The 26445-nt window shown below is 38.4% G+C and overlaps 2 protein-coding genes across 4 annotated transcripts in view; both read left to right on the forward strand.

Annotated features, from left to right (window-relative positions):
• ptprua (protein tyrosine phosphatase receptor type Ua) overlaps positions 1-26445 on the forward strand; it is a 237953-nt gene that overhangs the window by 210349 nt on the left and 1159 nt on the right. For all 3 annotated transcript variants that reach the window (XM_060865749.1, XM_060865751.1, XM_060865750.1), the window contains 10 exons: positions 213-249; positions 6857-6954; positions 7512-7628; positions 9203-9357; positions 9885-10020; positions 14243-14392; positions 17835-18149; positions 22596-22721; positions 23776-23933; positions 25522-25657. In XM_060865749.1, the coding sequence (XP_060721732.1) occupies positions 213-249; positions 6857-6954; positions 7512-7628; positions 9203-9357; positions 9885-10020; positions 14243-14392; positions 17835-18149; positions 22596-22721; positions 23776-23933; positions 25522-25657 (1428 nt within the window). The remainder of the gene's footprint in view (positions 1-212; positions 250-6856; positions 6955-7511; positions 7629-9202; positions 9358-9884; positions 10021-14242; positions 14393-17834; positions 18150-22595; positions 22722-23775; positions 23934-25521; positions 25658-26445) is intronic.
• The window catches only part of apoea (apolipoprotein Ea), a 335076-nt gene that overhangs the window by 51757 nt on the left and 256874 nt on the right, over positions 1-26445 (forward strand). The gene's annotated exons all lie outside the window — the stretch shown is intronic.

A 26445-nucleotide genomic window follows, 5' to 3' on the forward strand; every position in this document is an offset into this window, starting at 1 on the left:
CTAAATTGTTAAATTAAAACAAACATAAAATAAGAAATTTAAAGGGATTTTTTTTAGAAACAAAAATCAGCAATTTGCAGATATTCATTGTTATTTTTTTTAAACTCATAGTTTAAGAAACCACATCTTTATTAGCCTCTGTGACACAATGACCTATTGTAATAAGAATCTTTGTTTTTCATCTGTAAAAACACAATCTGTCTGTTTCTCAGGGATACCAGCGTTCCAACCATTTCATCGCCACTCAAGGTCAGTCCCTTGATTATATTGCTTTGAACTAATGCATTCAATATGCTGTGGATATCCGTAGTTATTAGGTTATGTGTCTGTGTGTCATCCAGTATGTGTCTGTGAGGCATCTGTGAGTGTGTGTATTTATTCCTAGCTGTGTCTCTGTGTTATGAAATTTTAATGTTGAATATTATTCATGATGCTGATGGTGATCCAGTCTTTGTGGTTGCACTGCTTTGTTTCATGTCTCCCATTCTCATGCATTTTTGCTATCTTTAGATTTTCTTATTTACTCCTACATCTGCCAATTTCTCTCTCTTTCATTCTGCTTCAACCCTCTACCTTTGTCTGGTTATTTCATGCTTTAAGATTTAAGAAGAAATCCAATGAAATCTGTTTAGATATTTTTAAATGTAGCTCGGATCCGTATTTTAAGACACTGAAACCATTAGTTGTTAACACATTTGGAGGTGCTTTGCACTTCCAGGGTTGAGGGTTTGATTCCTGATTCCATACCATGTCTGTGTTTGTATGTTCAGGGGTTTTCTCCAGGTACACTGGTTTCTTCTCCAGTCTAAAGGCATGCACTGTAATCTGCAGTCTGTTTTGTATGTAGTTTGTGAATGCTTGTGTGTCTAATTGTGCCTTATGGCACAATTATCCAGGATGTCCTCTGCCTTGTGTCCTGAGTCCCCTGAGATAGACTCCAGACTCTGGGACCCTGAGTATAAGTGCTACAGAAAATGAATGGATGGATGGATGAAACTGCATCTCTGTCTATCAAAAAAAACACATAGAGAACAACTTTTATTTTGTCATCACTCTGCATCTTTGACTTCTATCGCACGGCTATTACACTAAATGCATGCTTAATCTTGTATGATATGATGCAGATGTACACTGCTGAATTTTAAAGACAAATACCAGCGGTATGTCAGAACGATTTGAGCAATTTAGAGGCAAGAAAACCGATTTTGAATGCTAGTTGCTCCACCCATTGATAAACATTATTACTATCCCAACAGTAAAAGGAACCCCTACAGCAGAATTGCAGCCATCTGCAATTGTGTAAAAGCTGTACAATTGAACACAAAGCAAACTAACCACGTTCTCAGATGCATCTCTAGTACTAACTAGATAACTGAAGTCAGAGATGCACCATGAAGAACATGAATTCCTCACATACTGTAGAGCATCACTGCATCTTTGACTTCCATCACTCTAAAGTCACTTGCAAATGTCCCCCAGAATGCATGGCTAGTATACTAAATGCATTATCACTAGAGAATTTTCATACAAACTCATACATACAGTATTTCATTTCCTTCCCTCTGCTAGACACTAAGTATTATAAGTGTCCTTGTTTAAATGTATGCTACATTTCTCACAAGTAAACCAAACACTGTGTTCTGGAGATGTTCAGGTTTTCAAGTGGCCCAGACTTTTGAAAGCAGACACTACTTATTAGATTGCAGTGATGATTTAAACATAATGTTGAGCCTGAAACATGCTCTACTTAAAGAACTCACATTTCCAATGATATTACTGACTAAATAGATCAAATATGCCTGTGTTTACATTTCTGATGTTTGGCTGTGCCGTGAATTCAGAGCCAAAAGATTTCTAAACATGTTTAAATCATTGCTTTTTATAATACTTATAAAGTTGACTTTTTAATCCTTGTCTATATTAGAGTAATAACTAGGGATGAATCAATACAAGGACATTTTTCTCAGTACTCACTCATACAGAGTCCATAGTCAAGAGTCAAGAAGCTTTTATTGTCATTTCAACCATATATGACTGTTGCAGTACATAGTGAAATGAGACAACGTTTCTCCAGGATTGTGGTGGACATAAAACAAATACAGGGCTAAGGACTTAGTTAGTAGTTCTAGCCACATAATGTGCAACTGTAGATAAATAGGTATCAGTGAGTACAGAGAAAAAAATCAAGTGTATTTCTATAAATCTGCACATATGCATGTTTATGTGGTATGTTTATGCTTTATAGTGTTAGCTAGATCATTTTAAATGAAATAATTTCCCCTGTATGTAACAACATATAATAATTAACGACATTGTCAGACTGATCCAGGACTCCAAAGTCGCTCACAAATTTTCACCCAGAATGCACTGCTCACATGGCTATTACACTAAATTCATGCTTCATCTTGTATATGAAATGATGCAGATACTGTATACACTGCTGAATTTTATATACAAATACCAAATCTCCCTTCAGAACGATTCAGGAAATTTAGAGGCAAAAAAAGATTTTGAATGCTAGTTGCTCCACCCACTGATAAACATTATTACTATGGCAACCAGTAATAGGAACACATACAACCGACTTCATAGAATCGCAGTCATCTGCAAATGTGGAAAATCTCTATGTTTGAACATAGAATAATTTTCCACACTGTCAGACTGATCCCAGTAACAACTTATGCATCCTTAGTAATAACCAGATAACTAGAGTCAGCGATACACCACGTAACAGGACAAACTACAAAGATCTTTTAAACCTGTAAACCTGAGTTTTCAACTGAGAGACTAGGATGAAAATTCAAAGCTTTCACATCTTACACTTTCTTCAAATGATGTGAATAGTAACTGTGTTTAAATATTTTATAATAATTACACACTGGTTATAGTGCCATGGAAGAATGGCAAGAAGGAGCTGGATGATGGAGTGATTATGGACAATGGACCACAAGACAATACACATACACATGTTCACACAGTTGTTGTTTTTTCACAAACCCTTACACACACGCACAATTAAGGGAACTTGCTCAAGGTTCATAACTGCAGTCGGTTGTAGGTGAATCGCAAAGTGCACTTGGCCTCAGGCTTTCTCAACCTTCATGTGTTACAACAAACACATCCCAATGCAATATGCTGGAAAAAAAACAGGTGCTATATTGGAGAAAGCGAGCACGAGAGAGATTTAAGAATTTATACAAAGAGAAAAACAGCATCCTAACTGTAGGCTTGAGATAAATTCTGTGTATGATTATGCATGATTGCTCTACACAGAAGCTTCAGGTCACCAGAACAAATCTGCCCTTTTTTAACGGATAAACAAAAACACTGCAGCACAAACAGCTTCCAGTTTTCAAATCCCTACTTCATATACATGTGCCTACTCATACTGTACACACTCAGCTCCAGGTTACCAGAACAAAGCTGAACTTTAATAAACAAATGCACACGATTATGAGCAGTGTCTAAAGCAATGAAATGTTTAAAACAGAATGGAAGAATGGAAATGACTCAGTGATGGAAAAATAACAAGGGCAAATAATAATAATAATAATAATAATAATAATAATAATAATAATAATAATAATAATAATAATAATTCAACAGACTCTGACTCAACTATTACTCTATTTATTTATTTATTTATTTATTTACTTATTTATTCATCATAAATCCAACACAATCTTGCCAATACATTCATAAGCATTGCATAAATATTTCATAAAGCAATGCTAAAAGATTTATATAGCACCCATTTTAAAAATGTGATACATGATATTAGACATTTCCTACAACATTGTCTTTACCTGACAGATACAACAGCAGCCGTCAATCATTATTTACTTTGGTTACTGTTTTACTGTTTTTTTTAACCACATTTTGCATGTAATTAGTTTATTGATAACACTAGATTGGGAAAGTCCTAGAAGTACAGTAAAGTAGAATAGATTAGAGTAAAGTAGAGTGAGCACAGCAGAATAGAGTAGAAGAGAATAGACTAAAATAAAGCAAGTTGTAATAGAATATGATAGAGCAGAACAGAATACAATAGAATAAAATAGTAAAGAGTAAAGTAGAATATAATAGTGCAGAATAGTATAGAGTAAAATAGAGCAGAGTAGAGAACAATGATGGAACAAAATAGAATAGAGTAAAATATGATAACGCTGAATAAATTAGAATAAAGAAAATTAGAATGGAGTAGAGTTGAATATAATAGAGCAGAATAGAGTAGAGTTGAATATAATACAGCAGAATATAGTAGAGTTGAATATAATAGAGCAGAATATAATAGAGTTGAATATAATAGAGCAGAATATAGTAGAATATAATAGAGCAGAATAGAGCAGAGTAGAATAGAGCAAAATAGAGTAGAGTAGAATATAAAAGAATAGTATAGAGTAAAATAAAGCAGAGTAGAATAAAGTAGAGCAGAATAGAATAGAATAGAATAGAATAGAATAGAATAGAATAGAATAGAATAGAATAGAATAGAGTAGAATAGAGTATTCAGGTGTCAAAATCAGGTGTCATAAAAGCCACAACAGGAGAGTAACAGAGATGATGAAGGATGATGAAATTTGTTGAACGCAAAGGAACTCTGGAGCAGTTTGCTTGCGGTTGAAAGCAATTCAACCTAATGGACCAACAAACCAGCACGTATAGCAATGCATGGTGAGAGCTGTGATATATAGCGGGTTTATATAGTGGGTAAATCTTCAGAGATGAAGAATTCTGTGGCTGAGCATGTTATGGCAAAACAAAGCAGGCCTCTTCATTTTGAAATGACTCTCCTCCCCTGAAACATGTGAACTGAAACAGTGTTGTCCTGAAGAAAGCTCGTTTCCTTTTCAAACTGAGAAATGGTAACGACTGGAGTTGAAACTACAGAAAGTCACAATAAGCTTGCGGAGCTGCCGACTATCCATCATGATAGATGAGCGGAACCCCAGCACATAAACAGGCGTGTTCTCTGACCAATAAGGGAACAGTTGACTCACATGTGACTTACATAAACACATTTTGCTTTGGGCATTTTGAAGTGTGACCCGAACCGAGCAGAAAATGCAGCAGTGTGACAATTTAATTCAGAACAAAGTGCAGCTCTACAGGTCTGAAAACTCCCTAAGACTTAATAATTCACAAAAAGCAATAAACAATAAACCACAAATACAAAAGACAGAATATACATATAGATAACTGTCCATCTTCTTTACAGATGAAGACTTCTGTACACATTAACTGTACAATAATATTGCAGGTTTAAAACTGTGTTTAAAAAATATCCATTATACATTACAGTCATAAGTAAAGTCATAAATTTGACTAACAATTTTTTAAATTGTTTTATATTGTATTGCTTCACAAGAAGAAACATGACTGAAGTATCAGGAGACCAAGAGCCTAAAAGAAGTGTACGTGCAAAGAACACATTTGTTTATACATATAGATCATGCCCAAGGTGAAGACAAAGGAAAAAAAAACCCTTACAGCAAGAACAAGGACAGAAAATACAGCCACATGGTATTGTGAGTGCACAAAGAACAGACATCATGATCATGATTCTGTTCAAGCACATGGGATTGATTTTAATGGATTTAAACATATAATCATGGAAAAAATAGGAAATACTAGAACAGCATTCAATTTCATGCTCTTATTAGATGTAAATACCTTTGCCAAGTGTCTCCACTTATCATGGTAGCTCTGATGAGGCCCGGTTCTAGTACAAAGTCTTATTTCTTTCCATCTTTCCATCTTTAATCTGTTTTCCATAGCTTTGATCCTACACAAGTTGCAGGGAGCCTGGAGTTTATCTCAGGGGATAAGGTGCAGCACATCCTGGACTGGGTGACAACCCGTTACAGGACACACACACTTACTCACATTCAATTTAGAGATGCCAGTCAGCCTACAACACAGCCAACAAACACATTTGGACTGGAGAACCTGGAGGAAACCCCTGAAGCATGACAAGAATATGGAAACTCCACACACACGCGCACACACACACAAACACACACACACACACACACACACACACACACACACACACACACAGGGCTGAGGCAGAAATGCCATGAGAAATGAACCCACTACTTTAGAGGTGTGATCAAACATGCTAACCACTAAGCTTCACTGACCCCTGACCCAAGCCACAATAAATTCTTTTAATGCCCAGTATACAAATTCATTTTTCTTTGTAGAACAGTCTTATGAACCACTGTGCAACTTTTTTTCGGGGGGGAAAGTTTTGGATGAGAGAGCTACATTAGCTTTAAAAAAAAAAAAAGAACAGGTACAAGTCAGTAAGCAAGTCTTGGTTGACTGTCTGCCTTTGAGGTAAGCGGCAAATTGTGTAACTTTTTAATTGTTTTATTAATTTAATGACTTTTATTCTAAAACAACATCTTCACAAGGATCCCCCACTGGAGGCTGAGTAGTGCAGAAACTAGAGAAGAAACAAGTAAGCGTAAACGTGATATCACCACAAAGCTGAAATATTCAGCACAGTGTGTGTTTGTGTTCATCATCTGTAAAGGTGATAGATGGTGTCTGTTGAGCGTCGGCAGAATTGTTGTTGTAATGATATTCCCAACTTTAGAAAAGAATTTGCACAGTCTCAGCTGAGTCACCACATCTGCATTAGTCTTTTTCAGCTTTACCTGTTTTCTTTGTCCTTTATCTTTTTCTGCATCTTCCATCATGTCAAAACATTTAGAACATTCTGACCATTACCCTTTTCTCCATCCACTCTGCCCTTTATCTCATTCAAGGCGTCTCCGTATTTGTCTGTTTTTTTTTCTTTCTGCAAAATATTTTCCTCTATCTCAGCCTTCTTTCTGGCCTTCTATAGGACCCAAGCAGGACATGATCTATGACTTCTGGAGGATGGTCTGGCAGGAGAACTGCTACAGCATTGTGATGATCACCAAACTGGTGGAGGTGGGAAGAGTGAGTATAGCATTCCAATAGCCCCATCTGTGGCTCCTTCTCCTTGCATTTAATGAGCACCATCCATTACTGAAGCAGCTTCATCTTTCATCGTTCATGCTCCGTGCTCCATCCCTCACAGTAACTGTCATATAGCTTGACAAAGACAATGCATTTCCTGAGATGAGCCATGCCCATGTGTTTTATTTTTCGGTTCTCCGTAGTGCAGCCGTCTCCTCTGCAGTTTGGCACAGCTTGCCTTCGTTTAACTGTCTTAATTGATGACTGAAAAATTTGAGTGCTGTGACGCAAATTGTGCAGAGACATTTTGAGAAAAGCAATCAGATTCTTAATTATAGGCGCTAGCATGCATGTTTTTGTCAGTTATACCTTTAATCTAAAAACATTTCAAGCATAATTCATGCAATGTTTACTTAAATCAGGTTGAATGAATTATGTTTCCTTATTTCCTATGTGATGTTCTTAATTAGGGATTTGCTCTCTCTCTCTCTCTCTCTCTCTCTCTCTCTCCCTCCCCCTCCCCCTCTCACTCTCTGTGTGTGTGTTTATGTGTGCAGGTGAAATGCTGCAAGTACTGGCCTGATGATAGTGAGGTATATGGGGACATTAAGATCACTCTGCTGAAGACTGAAACACTGTGTGACTACACAGTGCGCACCTTCACCATGGAACGGGTTAGAAGTTCAACAATTTCTCTCTTGAACTGCATTTCCCAAAGCTGTTAAGATAATGCCCAAAAGAAACTTTCAAAACTGCTGTCTCAGGTTTCAACCTTTTGTCTAGAGTCATAGCCACTCATGGCAGGATTCCAAAACAGCATCTTTGGTGTGAAGGACAGATTTATTCAGCTTTGTTTTCCTCCTTGTCCTTTTCTGTCTATACTATTGTTTGTTATATAGAATAGAAGCAAAGCCTTCTCACCTTCTCACATATATATTACAGCACATTGAAATTCTTTCTTCACATAGACCAACTTTGGAGGTTAGGGTCAGAGCACAGTGTCCATAATGTATAATACAGCATCCCTGGAGCAGAGGGCCATGCTCAAGGGCCCAACAGTGACAGCTTGGCAGAGGAAAACTTAGAGAAATAACCGCTGGAGCCACCACTGCTCCCATATGAGCAACTTAAATAGTTCAACTCACATTAGAACTTTTATAGCATTTGGCAGACACTCTTATCCAGAGCGGCTTACATTTTATCTCACTGAGCAATTGAGGGTTAAGTTCCTTGCTCATGGGCCAGGGGTGGCAGCTTGGTGGACCTTGGTGGATTCAAACTTGCCACCTTCCAATCAGTAGCTCAACACCTTAACCGCTAAGCCACCACATGACCACAGAACTATTCTTATAGATTGGTAGAATCATTGAAGGACCGCTTGACCAAATATTGGTAGAAGGATGATTCTATAGATGAGGTAGTAAGAGTATTCTATAATATATGGCAGAAAGTGCTTACACTCAGAAGTTTTTTTTTTTTTTTTTTTTCTGAGAAATCCAAGAATTATCAGAGGAATTGTGTAGGTATTATAGCAAACTAGCACTGTGTTTTCTGTAGCTCCGTGTTGCTTTATGTACTATGGTCCTGGAGGAACATTATTTTATTTCACTGTGTCAGCTATATATGGTTGAAATGACAATACAAGCTTCTTGATGTTACCGAGAACTTAGGAAACACGGCTCGGTAATGCAGGAAACAATCAACAAGACTTCTCGATGAAACAATGGAACAAAAGGGAAGAAATAAATAAATAAAGAATTCTTAGCTGAACTCAGAACAGGTGTGCGCATTAGGTATAAGAACAGTGACAGCACAGGCAGAGACAGGAGCAAAAACAAAGGCATGTGGCATGTCAACACAACCCACCTGGAGTACACTCAGAACAACACATGAGTGCTGCACATGTTGTACTGGCCTTCTGGATGCCTCAAGTATAATGTTTAGACTTTTCATATTTAATGAAGGCAGAATATATGTAGATATGCAATTTTAAGCTACAACGAATGTCCCACAGACTAATGAACGTCTTCACCCGGGTCTTTAAATTCAAAATCGAATTGAAGCACTTAGTACCTTGTACCTTCAGACAGGGGTGTAAAAATATAACATATAAAAAAGCTCGGAAGTGCTTTTTTCACAACATACACAAGTCATCACAGGCATGTCGAAAATACTTAGCAAAAACATAGCACCCAATCTACCATCCAAAAGGACTGTTTAATACAGTTTTTTTTCCTCACTTCTCCAGCGGGGTTATCCAGCCAAGCACGAAGTGTGTCAGTTCCATTTCACATCATGGCCTGAACATGGAGTGCCGTATCACGCCACAGGCTTGTTGGCCTTCCTGCGGCGTGTCAAAGCCTCTACACCTCCAGATACCGGGCCTGTTGTCGTCCACTGCAGGTATACACATACTGTACACAACACACAACTACTTTCACATGCTCAGTATAATCACAGGCTCACAGCACTGGTTTGTGTATTTGTCTCAGATTCTTCTTTTACTTTTTACTTTTTTTTTTCCCTTGACATCACTGTTCTTCTTCACTTTGTTGAAGAACTCCTACTCCTCCTTCTTTTTTTTGGAAAAGATTCTATTGGCCATTTATAGAGCTTCAGGGTTGTATAGAACATCATGAAACATCTTCTTTTAACATTGTACTTTAGAACATGCCCTTAAAGACTGAATCAGCCACAAAGGTGCAAAACATTTATTAGATGAATCAGATAAATCCTCTCAAATATACCACGATATTGTCAAAATTATAAGAAAAGTCCAGCCTAATAGAATACTATTTATACATCATCACACTTAGCCACTGTCTTTTGTATCTCTTTCTCTGTGTGTGTGTGTGTATGTGTGTGTGTGTGTGTGTGTGTGTGTGTGTGTGTGTGTCTGTCTGTGTGTGTGTGTGTGTGTGTGTGTGTAGTATGGGTGCTGGCAGGACAGGTTGCTACATTGTCCTAGATGTGATGCTGGACATGGCGGAGTGTGAGGGAGTGGTAGACATCTACAACTGTGTGAAGACGCTCTGCTCACAGCGCATCAACATGATTCAGACTGAGGTGAAGCAAACTCGGTGTTAGATTAACTGTGTCATGCACATCTGTACCACATGTCAGACTTGCAAAGAAAAAAAACTGTCATTTAGTAAGATTGTGGCTTACTGCATCTTAAGGAAACACTCTATACTGTATATTCATGAAATAAATCGATTTTATACATTTATACATTTGCATTCGAGCTTAAAATAAGAAACATAAATACTTCCCTGAACAACTAAACATGTACTAAATAAACAAATGAATGAATGAATGAATTTGCGAATGAATGGACAAATGGATGAATGAATAGACAATGGAAGAAATGAATAGGTGTATGGAGAACTAAAGAACAAGATATGAGATACAGATATGAATGAATAAACAATAAATTAATAAATGAATAAACTTACAGATGAAGTAACAGACAAGCAATTGAGTGAATGAATGAATAAACAAACAAATGTGTAGTCAAAGAAGTAAAAGGATGTCTGAACAAATGAAGAATGTATAAATGAATATGAAAATGAATTAAATAATGGATACATCAATGAATGGATTAATGGACAAAGAAGAGAATGAACGAACGAACGGACGAACGAACGAATATAAAAATTTTAAATAATCATAATGAAATCAATCCATGAGTTTCAGGAATTAGAGGCATTCCTTTAGGATCCTTCTACAGTCTGTATTTTATTTAGTCAGGTTTTATTTTAGAGAAAATGTCTGCTATTATTTGTGGTGAGATTTGTTGTGAAATGATATTAAAATCACTAACAAAAATCTACACAAAAAATAAACATTTCGAAGATTATTTTCTGCAAAAAAAAATACATTTATCTTACTTTCATTTCTTTTTGGCCTTAATATTACTCTTGACATTCTGCTAAAATCCTAGCAAAGTTGAGAAGATTTAAATAATAAAACTTATGAACAAACGCTGTCTCGATAACGAAGCTGATATCATGTTTCTGACTGCTTTCAAGACTCCTGAAGAAGTGTGGACATGGAGATCACTTCCCTCAGTGATTTATGCGCTGTATTTAAATGTCAGCGGCAGATTACTGTTTTCTGAGTGCAACGTCTTCTTTATGTTGATTCATCCAGAAGATAAAATTACACTTCAGTTGAAAATGACTATTCTTTACAAAACACAAACAAGACAACCTGAAAAATGTAAGAAAAGTGATAAGCTGTAATTTGCTGATTCTATGGTTTAAATTTCTGTATTTTATTGTTTTCATCCAGCTTCCTTCCAGCTCTAAAAAACATGCTGGGTGTGAGAGTGTGTGCATGGCCTGGTGTCCCAGTGTGGTCCCAGTGTTACTAAAATAAGCTGCAGGAACAAAATAATAGACAAATCAGTCAGTGAATGGATAAATGACTGACTGAATGAATGGACGTAAAGATGGACTGATGGATGGACTGATGGATGGACTGATGGATAGATAAAGAATGGATGGATGGATGGATGGATACATTCATGGAAGAATCAGAATCAGAATCAGGTTTATTGGCCGAGTGTGTTGACACACACAAGGAATTTGGTTCCAATTGTTTGTGACTCTCAAAAGTACAGACATAAATAACATTATACTATACATTTAGCTTGGGGAATACAAGACAAGAGAAAAACAGACTATACAAGACAAGACAGATAATGTGAGAAATATTGACAGCATGAGTATTAAATACATGTTTATTTACAAGTTATGTGCATAAAGTGTGAGAGTGAATTGTAGTGCAAATAACAGTATTGTGCATTATTATGCTTTTGTACAATATACAGCAGCAGTAGTGTGTATGACATATACGGATGATGTGATGACTGACAGTTCTGATAATGCAGTACTTTTAAATCTGAAGCAGGGAATATAATTAAGATGAGTTTTTAATCAGGGTGATAAGGGGCCTGGGGAAAGAAACTGTTCCTGTGTCTGGCGGTTTTGGTAAACAAAGCTCTGTAGCACCTGCCAGAAGGGAGGAGCTGAAAGAGGTTGTGTCCAGGATGTGAAGGGTCAGTAGGGAACAGGCAGAAAAAGTAATAGTAAAATCCTGCCCGGTTTTGGGTTCTTGTATGGTCCTGGGGAGTAGGCAGGGGAGCACCAATTACGTTTCTGCTGTTTTAACTGTGTGTTGCAGTCTGTTCCTGTCCTGTTTTGTTGCTGCTCCAAACCAGATGGTGATGGATGTGCACAGGAAAGATTCAATGACTGCAGTGTAGAATTGCATCAACAGCTCCTGTGGCAGACTATACTTCCTTAATTGACATAGAAAGTACATCCTCTGCTGGGCCTTTTTGATAATGGAGTTTATGTTGCACTCCCATTTCAGGTCTTGGGAAATGGTAGTGCCCAGAAACTTGTAGGACTCCACAGATGGCACAGGGCTGTTGGATATTATGGACTTTCCTAAAGTCCAATATCATCTCCACAGTTTTGAGGGTGTTTAGCTCTAAGCTGTTCTGACTGCACCATAGCACCTGCCGCTTCACCTACTACTGGTATGCAGACTCGTCGCCATCTTGCATGAGATCGATGAGCATAATATCATCTGCAAATTTCAGGAGTTTAACAGTTGGGTCACTTGACGTGCAGTCATTTGTATAGAGGGAGAATAGCAGTGGGGAGAGGACACATCCCTGAGGAGCGCCAGTCCTGATTGTCCAAATACTGAAGGTAGCACCTCCCAGTCTCACCTGTTGTTTCCTGCCTGTCAGGAAACTGGTGATCCACTGACAGATGGCAGGGGGTATAGTGAGCTTTAGGAGTTTGGATTTGAGAATTTCTGGAATTATTGTATTAAAAGCCAAACTGAAGTCATCAAACATAATCCAGGCATATGTCCCTGGGCAGTCCAGGTGTTGCAGAATGTAGTGCAGCCCAGTGTTGACTGTGTCATCCACCAAGCTGTTTGTTTGGTAGGCAAACTGTAGGGGACCGAGCATTTGTTCTGTTACAGTCTTTAGGTGGGCCAATACCAGCTGTTCAAAGGTCTACATGATGACAGATGTCAGAGGGACAGGCCTGTAGTCATTCAGTCCAGTGATGGGGGGTTTCTTGGGGACCGGGATGATTGTGGCGAGTTTAAAGCAGGAGGGGACCTCACACAGTTCTGTTGAAGATATGGGTGAAGATAGGAGCCAGTTGGTCAGCACATGCTTTGAGACAGGATGGGGCCGGGAGCTTTCCTTGTCTATTCACATCCTCTTCACAAATTGTAAGTGCAACTTGAGTGCTGGGAGGAGTTGTTAAAGGGGTTCCCAGAGGTGTGATGGGGCAGTCAGTGGGCTGGGTTGGATGGGAGGTGTGAAGATATTGTTCTCAAACCTGCATTAGAAGGTGATGAGGTCGTCAGCTAGGTTTTTGTTTGCTTTGGGGTGGGGGGTGGGGGTGTTGGTCGGTCTCCTGTAGTTTGTGATGTCTTGCAGGCCTTTCCACACTGATGTAGGATTGTTAGCTGAAAACCTGCTTTTCAGCTTTGCAGAGGTTCCTAGCCTGCTTATACAGGTCTTTGTCCTCCCCTTTGTAGGCTTCTTCCTTGGCATGTCAAAGTTTTTTCAGTTTGGCTGTGAACCATGGCTTTCTATTACTGAATTTGCAGAAGGTTTTGGTTGGCACACACATATCTTCACAAAAACTGATGTAAGATGTCACAGTGTCAGTCAGTTTATCCAGGCTGTCAGTTCCAGCCTCAAAGATACTCCAATCAGTGCAGTCAAAACAGTCTTGTAGTTCCTGCTTTGCTTCACTGGTCCATCTCTTCACTGTTTTGACTACAGGCTTAGCAGATTTTAGTTTCTGCCTATTTGTTAGAATAAGATGAACCAAGCAGCTGGATGGATGAATGGATGGATGGATGGATGGATGGATGGATGGATGCATGCATGGATTGATGTATGGTTGGATGGATGCATGGATAGTTGGATGCATGAATGAATGGATGGATAAATAAAGTGTGAATGGATAAACAAATGAGAGAATGCATGGAATATGAATGAGGGGACAAATAAGTGAGCAAATGAATAAACAAAATATTACAGGAATAAATGGACAAATTAATAAATGGAAGATTGAATGAATGGATGAATGTATGAAAGAATGAAAATACAGTTGAATGAATAAATTACCAAACAAGTGGATAAATGAACAAATAACGAAGGAACGTTTAATTGTCAAATTAAACGAACAAATATAGATTCTGTTGAACCTCTTCACAACATTTTCTTCTCCACTTTTTTTAGGAGCAGTATGTCTTTATTCATGACGCCATTTTGGAGGCATGCCTGTGCGGCGAGACAGCCATCCCAGTCAGCGAGTTTGCTATCACCTACAAAGACATTCTGAGGGTTGACACTCAGAGCAACACCTCTCAGCTCAGAGAAGAGTTCCAGGTGAGAGTTTTTAGCTCTTGTGTCATCACTTCTTTTCAATGAAAGTCTTAGGAAAAGAAAAATCCTGTCATACTTGTGCAGCCCAGATAAAATTCACAGTTAAAATATTTGGGAGATGCCTGGATCTCTGTCAGATAATGACTGGAGCTTTAAAGGATAACTATGGCAGCAGTTTATTAGTCTTTTATACTGCCTCAAATGTAATAGATGGAAGCGTCTTTTTGACATTTAAAAATCGTCCTGCTTTTTAAAGTAAGCACTGTATCAACAAATCGTCACACTGGGTACGTTCAAGCAAGAGATTCTTCTGGATATTAATAAGAGGCAGATAACAGTGTCTCTTAGTCAGAAATCAGCTGCTACATTCAGAATTTCTTTAATTTTATTTGAATTTTGAAGTAACATTTTGCAGTTAATCAACTTAGAATAGAATATTCCAATTCTTGAATATTGCTCCCGCCTCCGCCTTGTGTGTGTGGAGTTTGCATGTTCTCCCCGTGCCTCGGGGGTTTCCTCCGGGTACTACGGTTTCCTCCCCCGGTCCAAAGACATGCATGGTAGGTTGATTGGCAAAATTGTCCGTAGTGTGTGATTGCGTGAGTGAATGAGAGTGTGTGTGTGTGCCCTGCGATGGGTTAGCACTCCGTCCAGGGTGTATCCTGCCTTGATGCCTGATGACGCCTGAGATAGGCACAGGCTCCCCGTGACCCGAGGTAGTTCGGATAAGCGGTAGAAAATGAATGAATGAATGAATGAATGAATGAATGAATGTACAGTATACCAAGGCATTATTCTAAGCATCTTCAGTGTGTAAATATGACCAGCAGATAACAGATAGTTAGACGGGCCATTGATTTGATTTCATCAGCTATTTCTCTGGCTTTAAATGCTTTGTGCTTATCTTAATGAGCTATATCAACTTTTTTGCACGAAAATATTATAGACTTCATTTAGCTTGTAATGTGTTGCAGGCCTGCACTGGATGCCATTCCGTCACTACGCTGCTATACCTTGACAGTCATAATGCTATGTATGCTATTTTGAAATGCCCCATCAGAGCGCTATTGACATTAGCCATGGTGGCTTCAGTAATCTACACTATTGTCATTCAAATCCCATTGTTTGATGGACTTGTAATGTGCTGGTTCATTATAAACACCATTATAATCAGCTAAAGCACTTACCCTGCAATCTAAATCATTATGTCGGGATATTAGGAAGTTCTTACTGTCCGCTTTCTGGAAGCCTCAAGCCCTCCATGTGTGCTGCTACTGAAGCCTTATTAGTAGCACTCATGCTCTTTCTAGCGAAAAATAATCCTCTGTGCACCAGCATGATCAGAGATCTACATGCTGAGAGCTTTTTCTGCCTCATCAAACTGATCTCAAACACAATTTATAGGAATGTTAATCATAGCATATACATTCTTGCAACAAGGCACAGTGGTGTTAACAACGGTTAAGGCTCCGGGTTCAAATTATAAGGTTGAGGAATAAAACATCAACTTCTTAACAAGCTTGGATATGCAAAGAAAAAAAAGAATTTTGCTTTGCTGTAATGTTTATGTAACTAAATAAAGGGAATCTTCAATCGGGAGCCTATTGGATTTCTCCATTTGATGATTCCAATACCAAAATTCCTTAGATTCCTGTTCTCACAAGTGAACTATCTCCTCTGACCTCTCACTTCAACATGGGCTTATTGTCTGCACATCCTCTGCTCTGCTTAATTGCTTTTGTATAAAAGTCCCAGCAGTTTCTGTAGACTTCTGACTAACCTAAAGTATCATATGGTTTGATTCAGTATTTTGAATATTCAGTAAATTCATTCATTCATTCATTCATCTTCTACCGCTTATCCGAACTACCTCGGGTCACGGGGAGCCTGTGCCTATCTCAGGCGTCATCGGGCATCAAGGCAGGATACACCCTGGACGGAGTGCCAACCCATCGCAGGGCACACACTCACACTCATTCACTCACGCAATCACACACTAGGGACAATTTTTCCAGAGATGCCAATCAACCTATCATGCATGTCTTTGGACCGGGGGAGGAAACCGGAGTACCCGGAGGAAACCCCCGAGGTACGGGGAGAACATGCAAACTCCACACACACAAGGTGGAGGCGGGAATCGAACCCCGACCCTGGAGGTGTGAGGCGAACGTGCTAACCACTAAGCCACCGTGCCCCCCATATTCAGTAAATATTCAGTAAATATTCAGTAAATTCAGTGTGTGTCATAGGGATTGCTGGGTATAAGATTCAACACGCACTTCCTAAAACTGAAGGAATGATTATGAATCCATGAGTCTGAAGAGCGTGTGTTGAATCTGTCTAGGAATTTTTTTTTTCCCGTCATAGATGTTTACAGCCAGTAGGTCAGAGCTGTGTCACACAAGTTAGGGAAATAAACTCGAACTACACAACAGTCCAGCAAAAGATCTGCTCTCAATTCTGATATAAAATCCTCGGGAACCGATGACAATAACGAGGCGTCTGTTTTTTCACACATTTGATCCAGATCCACAGATTTTTGACAAGGAAAAAACAGCAGCACAGCCACAACAATCAGTAGAGATTATGTCAAAAGAGAATATTATGGAAATCCCGCTTAATCAAAACCATACCTCCACAAAATATTTTGAAAATTACTTGAAAATTGCTTGCGCTATTTTTTGTACCACTTTCCTGACAAAAGTAAAAGTTTGTTAATTGTTGTCCTATTTTTCTTTGTCCATAATATTTCATACTTGGTCAGAAATATTGGTGTTCGTAATACAGCACAATTTTTGACACCACGTCAAACACATGATGCTTTTTGTTTCTGTACAAAATTTTTATTTTTGTACAGAACACCACTTTTAATATCAAACAATTTTCTCCTATTTTAATTTATCTATCAAGTATTCTTTTCCATTTTCCATCTCTTTCTTTTCCCTCACTGGCTTTTTAATCCTGCTTTCACTTTTAAAACTATGCCAAATGTCATAAAATCACATGTATAATTACACTGCTTTTCTTCTAAAAACATTTCCATTACCATATTAACAAACACTCTACTAAAGTTGGTGGTGTATGGAAAATATTAGAAAAATGAGTTGTAATTTTATCACAAATACTGTATTAGGAAACCTTTTCAATGATTAAAACTGACACATGAAATACAGTGGAGTCTAGAAGTGTTAAAGCAATCTTCTGTTTGCCGTTTGTTTCTGAATTGATCATTACAACTAAAATTCAATTAAATTTTCTTCCTTTGTTATTTTTACAAAAATTCTGAGGCGACTCTTTGTATTACATGTTTTCTACACAATCTTTGTTTATTCACTAATTTTATCCTCTTCCACCAAGCATTCCTTCCCATATTTCCTCATCTGCTTTTAAATCTTGTCTTCTCTTTTCTGCCTTTTTTTTTTCCTTGCTTGTTTTTGACTGTCAGACGCTGAACTCTGTGACTCCTCACTTGGACGTGGAGGAGTGCAGTGTTTCTCTGCTGCCCAGAAACCGTGAGAAGAACAGGAGCATGGACGTCCTGCCTCCTGATCGAGCCCTGGCATTCCTGGTCACTATAGATGTAGACGGTGGCGACTACATCAACGCTGCGCTGATGGACAGTTTTCTTCGTCCTGCCACCTTTGTGGTGACGCCTCACCCTCTGCCCAACACCACTGGAGACTTCTGGAGGCTGGTGTTTGATTATGGCTGCACCTCCATCGTCATGCTCAACCAGATCAACCAGTCCAACTCTGCCTGGGTGTGTTACTACGAAATTCCTTCTCATTCACTAACTTTGCATTGACTTGTCTTAGAATCGCGGTCCATAAAATTAAATATGCTCACTAAAGTTTGGACTACAAAACCGTACCGTCTAGACGTTCACGTATATACAGTATGTAACAAACATTCATGACTTCACTTTAAGCCGTAAGTGCAGGTAACAAGGTAGAATAGGCAGAATAGGAGCATACACTAAATACAACAGGTTTTAACATACTATCTTGAAATAAGTTTCTCAGGTGCTGCAATAGTGATGTATTGTCTTGATGTCTTGTACAAACAAGATACTGAGCTGAAAATATGACATACTATCTTGAAGTCTCATAATATCATGTCTTGAAATATGTTAGAGAGACAGCAAGGCCAATTGACGATTACCTCAAAGACCACAAGGACCCACCTATATAAGGACAGTCAGAGACAGAAGAGCAGTGGGGGTAAAAAAAAGAAATAAAGAATTGAGCACACAAATTCAGAAGCACATGTAACAATATACATAATGTAATTACAATAACATTATTTTGAAAGTAATAATAACAACAAGATATTATGTAAAACTAACAACGTACAATACTGAACTCACAATATTACCACAAACTTAGGAAACAATGACTAATCGGATCGTTTCTCAGGCTGAAATTTGTCTGTCGTTGCAAATATCCATAGTGAGCAACATGTTTAATCCACATCACAGGAAATTAAAGACACTTCCCTTTTAAAAGTGCTATAGTTTACCATTAAATAAAGATGTCAGCCTTAATCCCTTACTCCAGCTGCACCACTCTACCACTCCGTGTTACTCAGTGTTGCTTTCTTCTTCATTTCCATACTGTTTCTAAATACAATCAATTTTTAGAACGCATTTCTTTTGTATAAATAGTTGATATTAAATATTACAGTCTTATCCTGAGCTGATAGCAAACTCTATATGATTTTTAGCGCCGTTTAAATTTTACACCCAAACTTGGATTAAGGCAAAATCTGTTTAATGTAAATAGGGTACAATTTTTATTCCTGTAAGAAACTGGTGTTATTAAAGCGAACAGATGTTAGGGGTACTGGGGAAATACACATTCACGCTGAGGCGAAGGAAGATTTCGGCACAGCACCAGCTTACTGCTTTTCCCACTGGTCTGTTTTATATTGGTTTCTAGTTGCAGAGGCGAACATGATAAATGATGCCAAATGTTGAAATTTATGCGTAATTGCATTGCTTTTCTTCTGAAAAATGCTTCCTGTGGAATTTCTCAAGTACATTTTGATTACCATAGTGAAAACACTCTACTACACTGCGTGGTACTGTATATGGACGATATAAGAAAAACGTACAATTAGTGCAATTCAGTGATTCAACAATCACTAAAACAATCACTTCGATGAACATCGGCATGTTTTTCAGAGAGCACTAGTGCAAATCTTTGAATACATGGTCTTCATTACAAATAATATTCAATTCAATTCATTTTTATTCAAGAGCATTTTTAACAATGGGCATGTTTGACTCTGTGGTACTCCTGTGCTTCTTCCTTCAGCACACAATGCTTAGAATATCTCTGGATGCTTTAACATTTAACATTCCCCTTCACTGGAACTAAGAGACTCAAACCCTGTTCCATCATGACAATGCCCCTGTGCACAAAGCACAGAGCTCTATAAAGACATTGAGTGTGAAGGTTGGAGTGGAAGAACTCGAGTGTCCTGCACTGAGCCCTGGCTCTGACTCAACCCCACTGAACACCATTGGGATGAACTGGAACACAGACTGAACCCCAGACCTCCTCACTCTTACATCATCAGTGTCTGATCTTACTAATGCTCTTGTAGCTGAATGAACACAAATCCCCATAGCTACATTTTGACATCTAGTGGAAAGAATTCTCAGAAGAGAAGATTAAAGCTTATTATAGCAAAGGAGAGTACATTTGGACTGGGATGTTCAGCAAGACAATATGAGCACATCCACACTTTTGGCCGTATAATGCATGTCTAGTTTAATAGTAAAATTTCATTAGCCTACAGATTAATAGGTTATAAAGAAGCCCTGCCCATTCAGCCATTATTCTATGTTTAATATTATAGAATTTACTGAAGATGAATAAATGAATGATTGAATGATCTTGTTTTTTTAGCGGCAAATAACAGACAAATTATAACACTTTATAAATTATTCAGACTCTAGTCTTATACCATATAGCTAAAATGATACAGCATACAAAGACATTCTAGACAAACGTGAGCTTTGTAGCAGAAGAACCACATACTTAAGGTCGTATAGTGTCTCCTGTAGGACTGTCAGTAATTGGATGAACAGGATCCTCATCTTTGCTCTTGACTCAACTAATTACTTTGCAGTGTTTCTCACTCAGGTGATGAGTTTTCTTCCGCAGGCTAAATTTTTCATACATTCATGCTTGGATGCTATTTTTGTTTAGCATTCATACTTTACAACTGCCGTTTCTACCATGTGAGAGACCGTATGTTTATATGTTGCGGATATCAGCAAACACATACTGTAGATAATTCGACAGTTGCTAGTTATCGCGATTACAATCGGAATCAGTTAGGCTTCTGTGTCAGCTTTGCTATTGTATGCCTTAAGGCAACGTTTTTTTTTTTTTTTATCTTTCTTCCCATCCATCTTTCATCCCATTTGAGGACTGTGTTTGAGTTTCTCCTTTTTACTTCATGTAACAAATTGCTTCTCACATATCCTGTCCCATTTTAATCGTGTGTGTGTGAGAGAGAGAGAACGTGTTACAAAAATTGTGTGTATGTAAATCTTAATACTATCAACATTTTCTCCCTTCACCCAGTTTATACGCTTCCATTACTGTGACAAGGCATTAACATGCTTCCAGCACTCTTCCCATGCCCCTGTCACTTCAACCTTGCTCCCCTCCCTCTATCTATTTGTGTGTTTCAGATGTTAAAAGCAGCCTGACATTGACTGTGTTGCTTTTGAAGCCCGAGCAGACTATAAGCGTTAAGGAAAAAAAAGAACGTTAGGTCTGCTCTATCTCTCTAGGCTACAAATGAAAAATGGAGGAAATCGAGGTGGCACAAATTAATTCTCTTCTCCGATTAAATGCTTTTTTCCCCCTCCCTTTTTCCCAATCAGTCATTTCTCCCCCCAGTGTTCACAGCTTCCACTCCTCTACCCTTTGCTATAATCCATGTGTGCATATCATTCTACTTGTTGTGTCCTTATCTTCCTCCCACTGTAAAATGCAAATTTAAGCACAAATACGCTTCGAAGCTTGGCGTGTCGTGTATTAGAATAAATTGCAAAGCAGAAAGCGGTTTACTGTATGATGGAAGGATGTAACCAAATATGAATAAATTACTAAGAACGGAAAGGAACAGATAAATAGACACATGAATAATAGGAACACTGTTCATTTGTTTGGTTTTGAGAACTAAGTAGAAAGGTATGATCCTCACAGAACAAAGACCAAGTTCATTAACTCTTTTTTATCAGAGCCAATAAATGGATCGATGTGTCTGTGTTCAGTATTGAATCTCTGTGTCATGTCCCACTCCACAGTGGTGCTTAATGGCTCATATGAATGTAGACACTCAGGGCTTTAAGATTTTCTAGTTTTCTGTTTTTACTTAGCCTACTGAGGCAATATCAATGACTTTTCATTGTGATGACTGTTCATAAAGATTTAAACTTTGAACAATATATACCTGTGATGGCCAGGTGTTTAAATAGTTTTGTCCATCTTCCATAGAACTATCAGTAATTTGCTGAACAGAATCCTTAACTTAATCGTTGACTTTTTGTTGTTCCATGTTTTTGTTGTTCTCCACTTTCTGCTGTTCTCACCTATGAGAGAAATCCCTGAACGCCAACAGTCTCCTTACTAATTTTCAGACTTGAAATGATAAAGTTCATTTGTTTATGCTGATAAATAAGTGAAAGGACATACGGCTAAGTATGGTGACCCATACTCAGAATTCGTTCTCTGCATTTAACCCATCCAAAGTGCACACACAGCAGTGAACACACACCCGGAGCAGTGGGCAGCCATTTAAACTGCGGCACCCGGGGAGCAGTTAGGGAGATCGGGGCCTTGCTCAAGGGCACCTCAGTCATGGCCAGCCCGGGACTCAAACCCACAACCTTAGGGTTAGGAGTCAAACGCTCTAACCATTAGGCCACAACTTCCCCCAAATGATGTCCATTAAAACGTTTTTCGATTGGTAAAATCGACCAAATCGATTGGTAAAAAGTGTCAACATCTTCTCGCAGCATTCATTTATTTATCCGTAGTTAATGGTCACTCGGGTTTAAATTATTCTAGTAGTTAAAATTATGAAATATATTTGTTTGAAGTATTGCATGGCTGAATGTGGGTGTGGCCTATCAGCACTCCTGATCTACAAGTTTAATCACGTTTCTCTTCTCTCCTTCTCTCAGCCTTGTCTGCAATACTGGCCTGAGACTGGCATGCAGCAGTTCGGACCCATGACGGTTGAGTTGCTCTCCAGGTCCACAGATGATGATGTCATCACCCGGCTATTTCGAGTGAATAACATCACACGGGTAAACGAAACAGATTATGAAATGCTCTGGAATATAACGTGCACTCCGTTAGCCTGACAGTTAAACCTGTTCCAGTCATTATAGTGAGAAGGGTTAACACTGATTCCACTCAATTATAAAACCCAGTGAAATGTTGACCTTATTAAAATGCTACACTGACCTCGAACTACTTCTGACTTCTTTCGAGTCCACAGCCAATGTTTCATGGCTAATGGACTAACGGGCTAATTGCTTAATTCATCTTTTTTAGAGAAGAGCTGTTGTAAATGAATTCAGTGCAGGTATATCTGCAGCAGCATCTTAAAACTGTGGTTAATCATGTAGACAGAGTCGGAAAGATCAGCCAAGACGTGCTCAGCATTCCAGGTTACCTTATTTAGTTTGGCGAGTGGTTTTGCTGTGACTAAACGTGGCTAATGTAGCTAACAAGAAAGGAAAGCAGACTTACATTGCATCAGAAATATCCTCATCCTGCTTCTTCAAGAGACCAAAGGGAGAAACTGAGGATGAGGAACTCCTCTCGAGTTGATCCTGTCATTAACTCTATAAGTCAGGATGGCTTGTTGAGCAAGATCAAGAGCGGGGCAGACATGCTAATGGTGAACAAGATGGAGGAGTTCACATACAAAGCAATGTTAAGGGTGATCATTGGTCAAATAAACTGCATGCAAAGTTTATAGGAATTCTAATGAGAAAAAAATTTAATTTTATATTTATTTCTTGTAGACTGAAAAAAAAGCTCGTGAATTTAAATACTTCACATCGGTTCCATGTGACGGACTTAAATAAACACAAGTAAAATATACATTAATAGTTTTCCTTCATCCATCTTGATCTGAGCATGTATTTTCCATAGTGCTGAATAGAACCAAACACCTGAGCTGAGAATCAAACCAGAAACTCTAGTGTTTTGCAGCAGACACACAAATTCACTGTTATTCTACCATAAATCTTTTCAATGACGAAAAGTAATACTAAAGTTATATCTGTGCAACCGTCCTGTCATGTTTATTCAGCTCTCTGTCTTTTTGTCTTGTACTCTTTGTTTTTAAAGCTGCAGGAGGGTAACCTGGTAGTGCGTCACTTCCAGTTCCTGCGCTGGTCAGCCTACCGGGATATCCCAGACTCCAAAAAGGCCTTTCTCACTCTGCTGGCTCAAGTACAAAATTGGCAGAGGGAGTGTGGTGATGGTCGCATTGTAGTTCACTGCCTGTGAGTTTCCCAAAGTTCAGTGGTTGTCTTTTTTCTTTAAAAATAAATCTCGAGACATCTAGAGACGTACCAGCTCCAGTTATGTTCTGCTTCATGAAGATTCAGACATTCAAAGAGAAGATGCTAACTACATGTGGCTTTTGAGGACAACATCCTTGTAATCAATACACATCTGTCAGACTGTATCTGACTGTAGAAAGCACATTATTCTTGGTGTTTATAACAGTTTATAATCACACCCTTCAGTGTCACCCAAATGAGGATGAGATTCACTTTGGAGACTGGTTCCTCTCGAGGTTTCTTCCTCTTCCATCAGTTTTTCCTCAACACAGTCACCACAGTCACCTCAGACTTAATCATTAAAGATAAATACAAACAAATTTAAATATACTGCAAGTCTAATATTAATCTGGAATTTTTGTACAATATTTCTTATGTTTTAAAGACAATATCCATTGTTAAAAGTACTATACAAATAAAATCAATTGAATTGATTGGATCATGCTTCATGACAGTGATTTTTGTAATTCTCATCTTGCCCATAAAGATGAAGCTGCTTCAGGCAATTAATCCATTCCTCCCCTTTCAGTGTATAAATTTTCATAGCCTGTGGCTCTTCTGCGCTCTGTCCTGAGATGGGAACAGAACTCTGCCTTTATCCGTTGGTCAGTTTTTCTTAGTTTATGCATTAATGAGACTTCCAGTCAGCTTAATAAGCTCTGGGCTATTAACCTCACACTAATCCTAGTTCATTGCGAGCTATATTTTTGCCTCACGACTTTTAACCCCTAAAAGTCTATTTCTCTGTGATTCCTTCCTTTTAAACCAAACTTGTCTTATTTGTATAGCGCTTTTAAAAATGCGTCATTGGAACTTTGTAGCTTTACAGAAATATACTGTATGATTCAGGGGTGACGGTGGTGAGGACGATATAAGGAACAAACACTGAGAGGAACTTTGAGAGGAACATTCAGGGTGACACCAGATAGAATGATTCTAAATCATTTCCCAGCAAAACTGTCTGCTATTTAGTCAAAAATGTGCAAGTTCAAAGCCATGAGACTTTTGTCCTAAATGAACAGCAAAGCCGTCTGTGAAAAGTATTCTCTATTTCTTTCGACGCTGTGTTTTCCCTCTGGTGTGCTTCTCTTTTTCTGAGCACCCAATTTTCGATGTACTTGCTTATACTGAAACATTCTGTTTCCTGTTGATGGTTCCATAGAAGCCTAACTGTTTGTCACTATGTTAGTTTCCAAATGCCTTTTTTACACTCACTTACTTATGTATTAACTGTAGTTATACTCAGCCTCTGGTTTAAAGCCTGCAAGAACACGTTGTATTGAACTAGTGGATTAAACTCCATACCAAAACACACACACTCACACTCTCTCTTACACACACACACACACAAACTCACTCACTTTCACTTTCTCTCACACACACGCATTCACACACAAACTTAATCACTCTCTCACACGCGCACACACACACTTACACACACACACACACACACACTCTCACACACTCACACAACTTTCTTTGTTAAAGTGGTTTTAAAAAAAGGGAACGTTGACTGTGTGTCTTTCAGGAACGGAGGTGGGCGCAGTGGCACGTTCTGTGCTTGCACCATGATAATGGAGATGATTAGGCACCACAGCATGGTGGATGTCTTCTACGCTGTCAAGACTCTCCGGAACTCCAAGTCTAACATGGTGGAGACTCTGGTAAGTTGCAGATTGTGCTGTGCCACATATTTTACAAATCAGTGCCAAGTCTGTAATATATTACGGATAATTGTTCATTGAGAAGAGGATCGTGAGTATAAGATTAGTCAAAACACCTCAAAACATCTGAGCACATCTGAGGTGCTTTACTGCTCATTTGAGTCGTGCTTTACTCGACATGGAAACGTCATAAGATCCCATAATCATCCCAGAGGGCATGAAACTTATTTCACTGGCAAAACTAACAGAAAATAACAATTTCAAAAAAAACAAAAATGTTCTTTATACTCCTTGGGTATGTACTGTATATGTTGATAAATCATTAAAACTCTATTGAAAAAGACAAACACTATTACAGCACAGCTGATTCCCAATTAGCAACGACTACAAAACTCCTAAAAAAACCAACAACAAAATGACAATATGCAAACTAAACAATAAGAGGAATTTGTGGCAGAAGTAGAGATTCTTTGTCACACATCATGAGTCTAAAGTGTTGCACAGAGTTTAAAAAAAGATTTATTAAAAAAATAAAATAGTATTTTCATTACATTTACAGCATTTGGCAGTCGTCCTTATCCAGAGCATCTTACATTTATCTCATTTATACAATATATTCTACATATTAGAAATCAAGGGTTTCCAAGGGCCTTGCTCAGGGGACCAGGAGTGGCAGCTTGGGGTACATGAACTCACAACCTTCCTATCAGTAGTCCAACACCTTAACCAATGAACTACTAGTTCCTTCTAGGCTCATTGGTTTTTATCCTCTCTCATTGGTGCATTGT

This window comes from Tachysurus vachellii, chromosome 3, assembly GCF_030014155.1.
Source record: "Tachysurus vachellii isolate PV-2020 chromosome 3, HZAU_Pvac_v1, whole genome shotgun sequence".
NCBI classification, from domain to species: domain Eukaryota; kingdom Metazoa; phylum Chordata; class Actinopteri; order Siluriformes; family Bagridae; genus Tachysurus; species Tachysurus vachellii.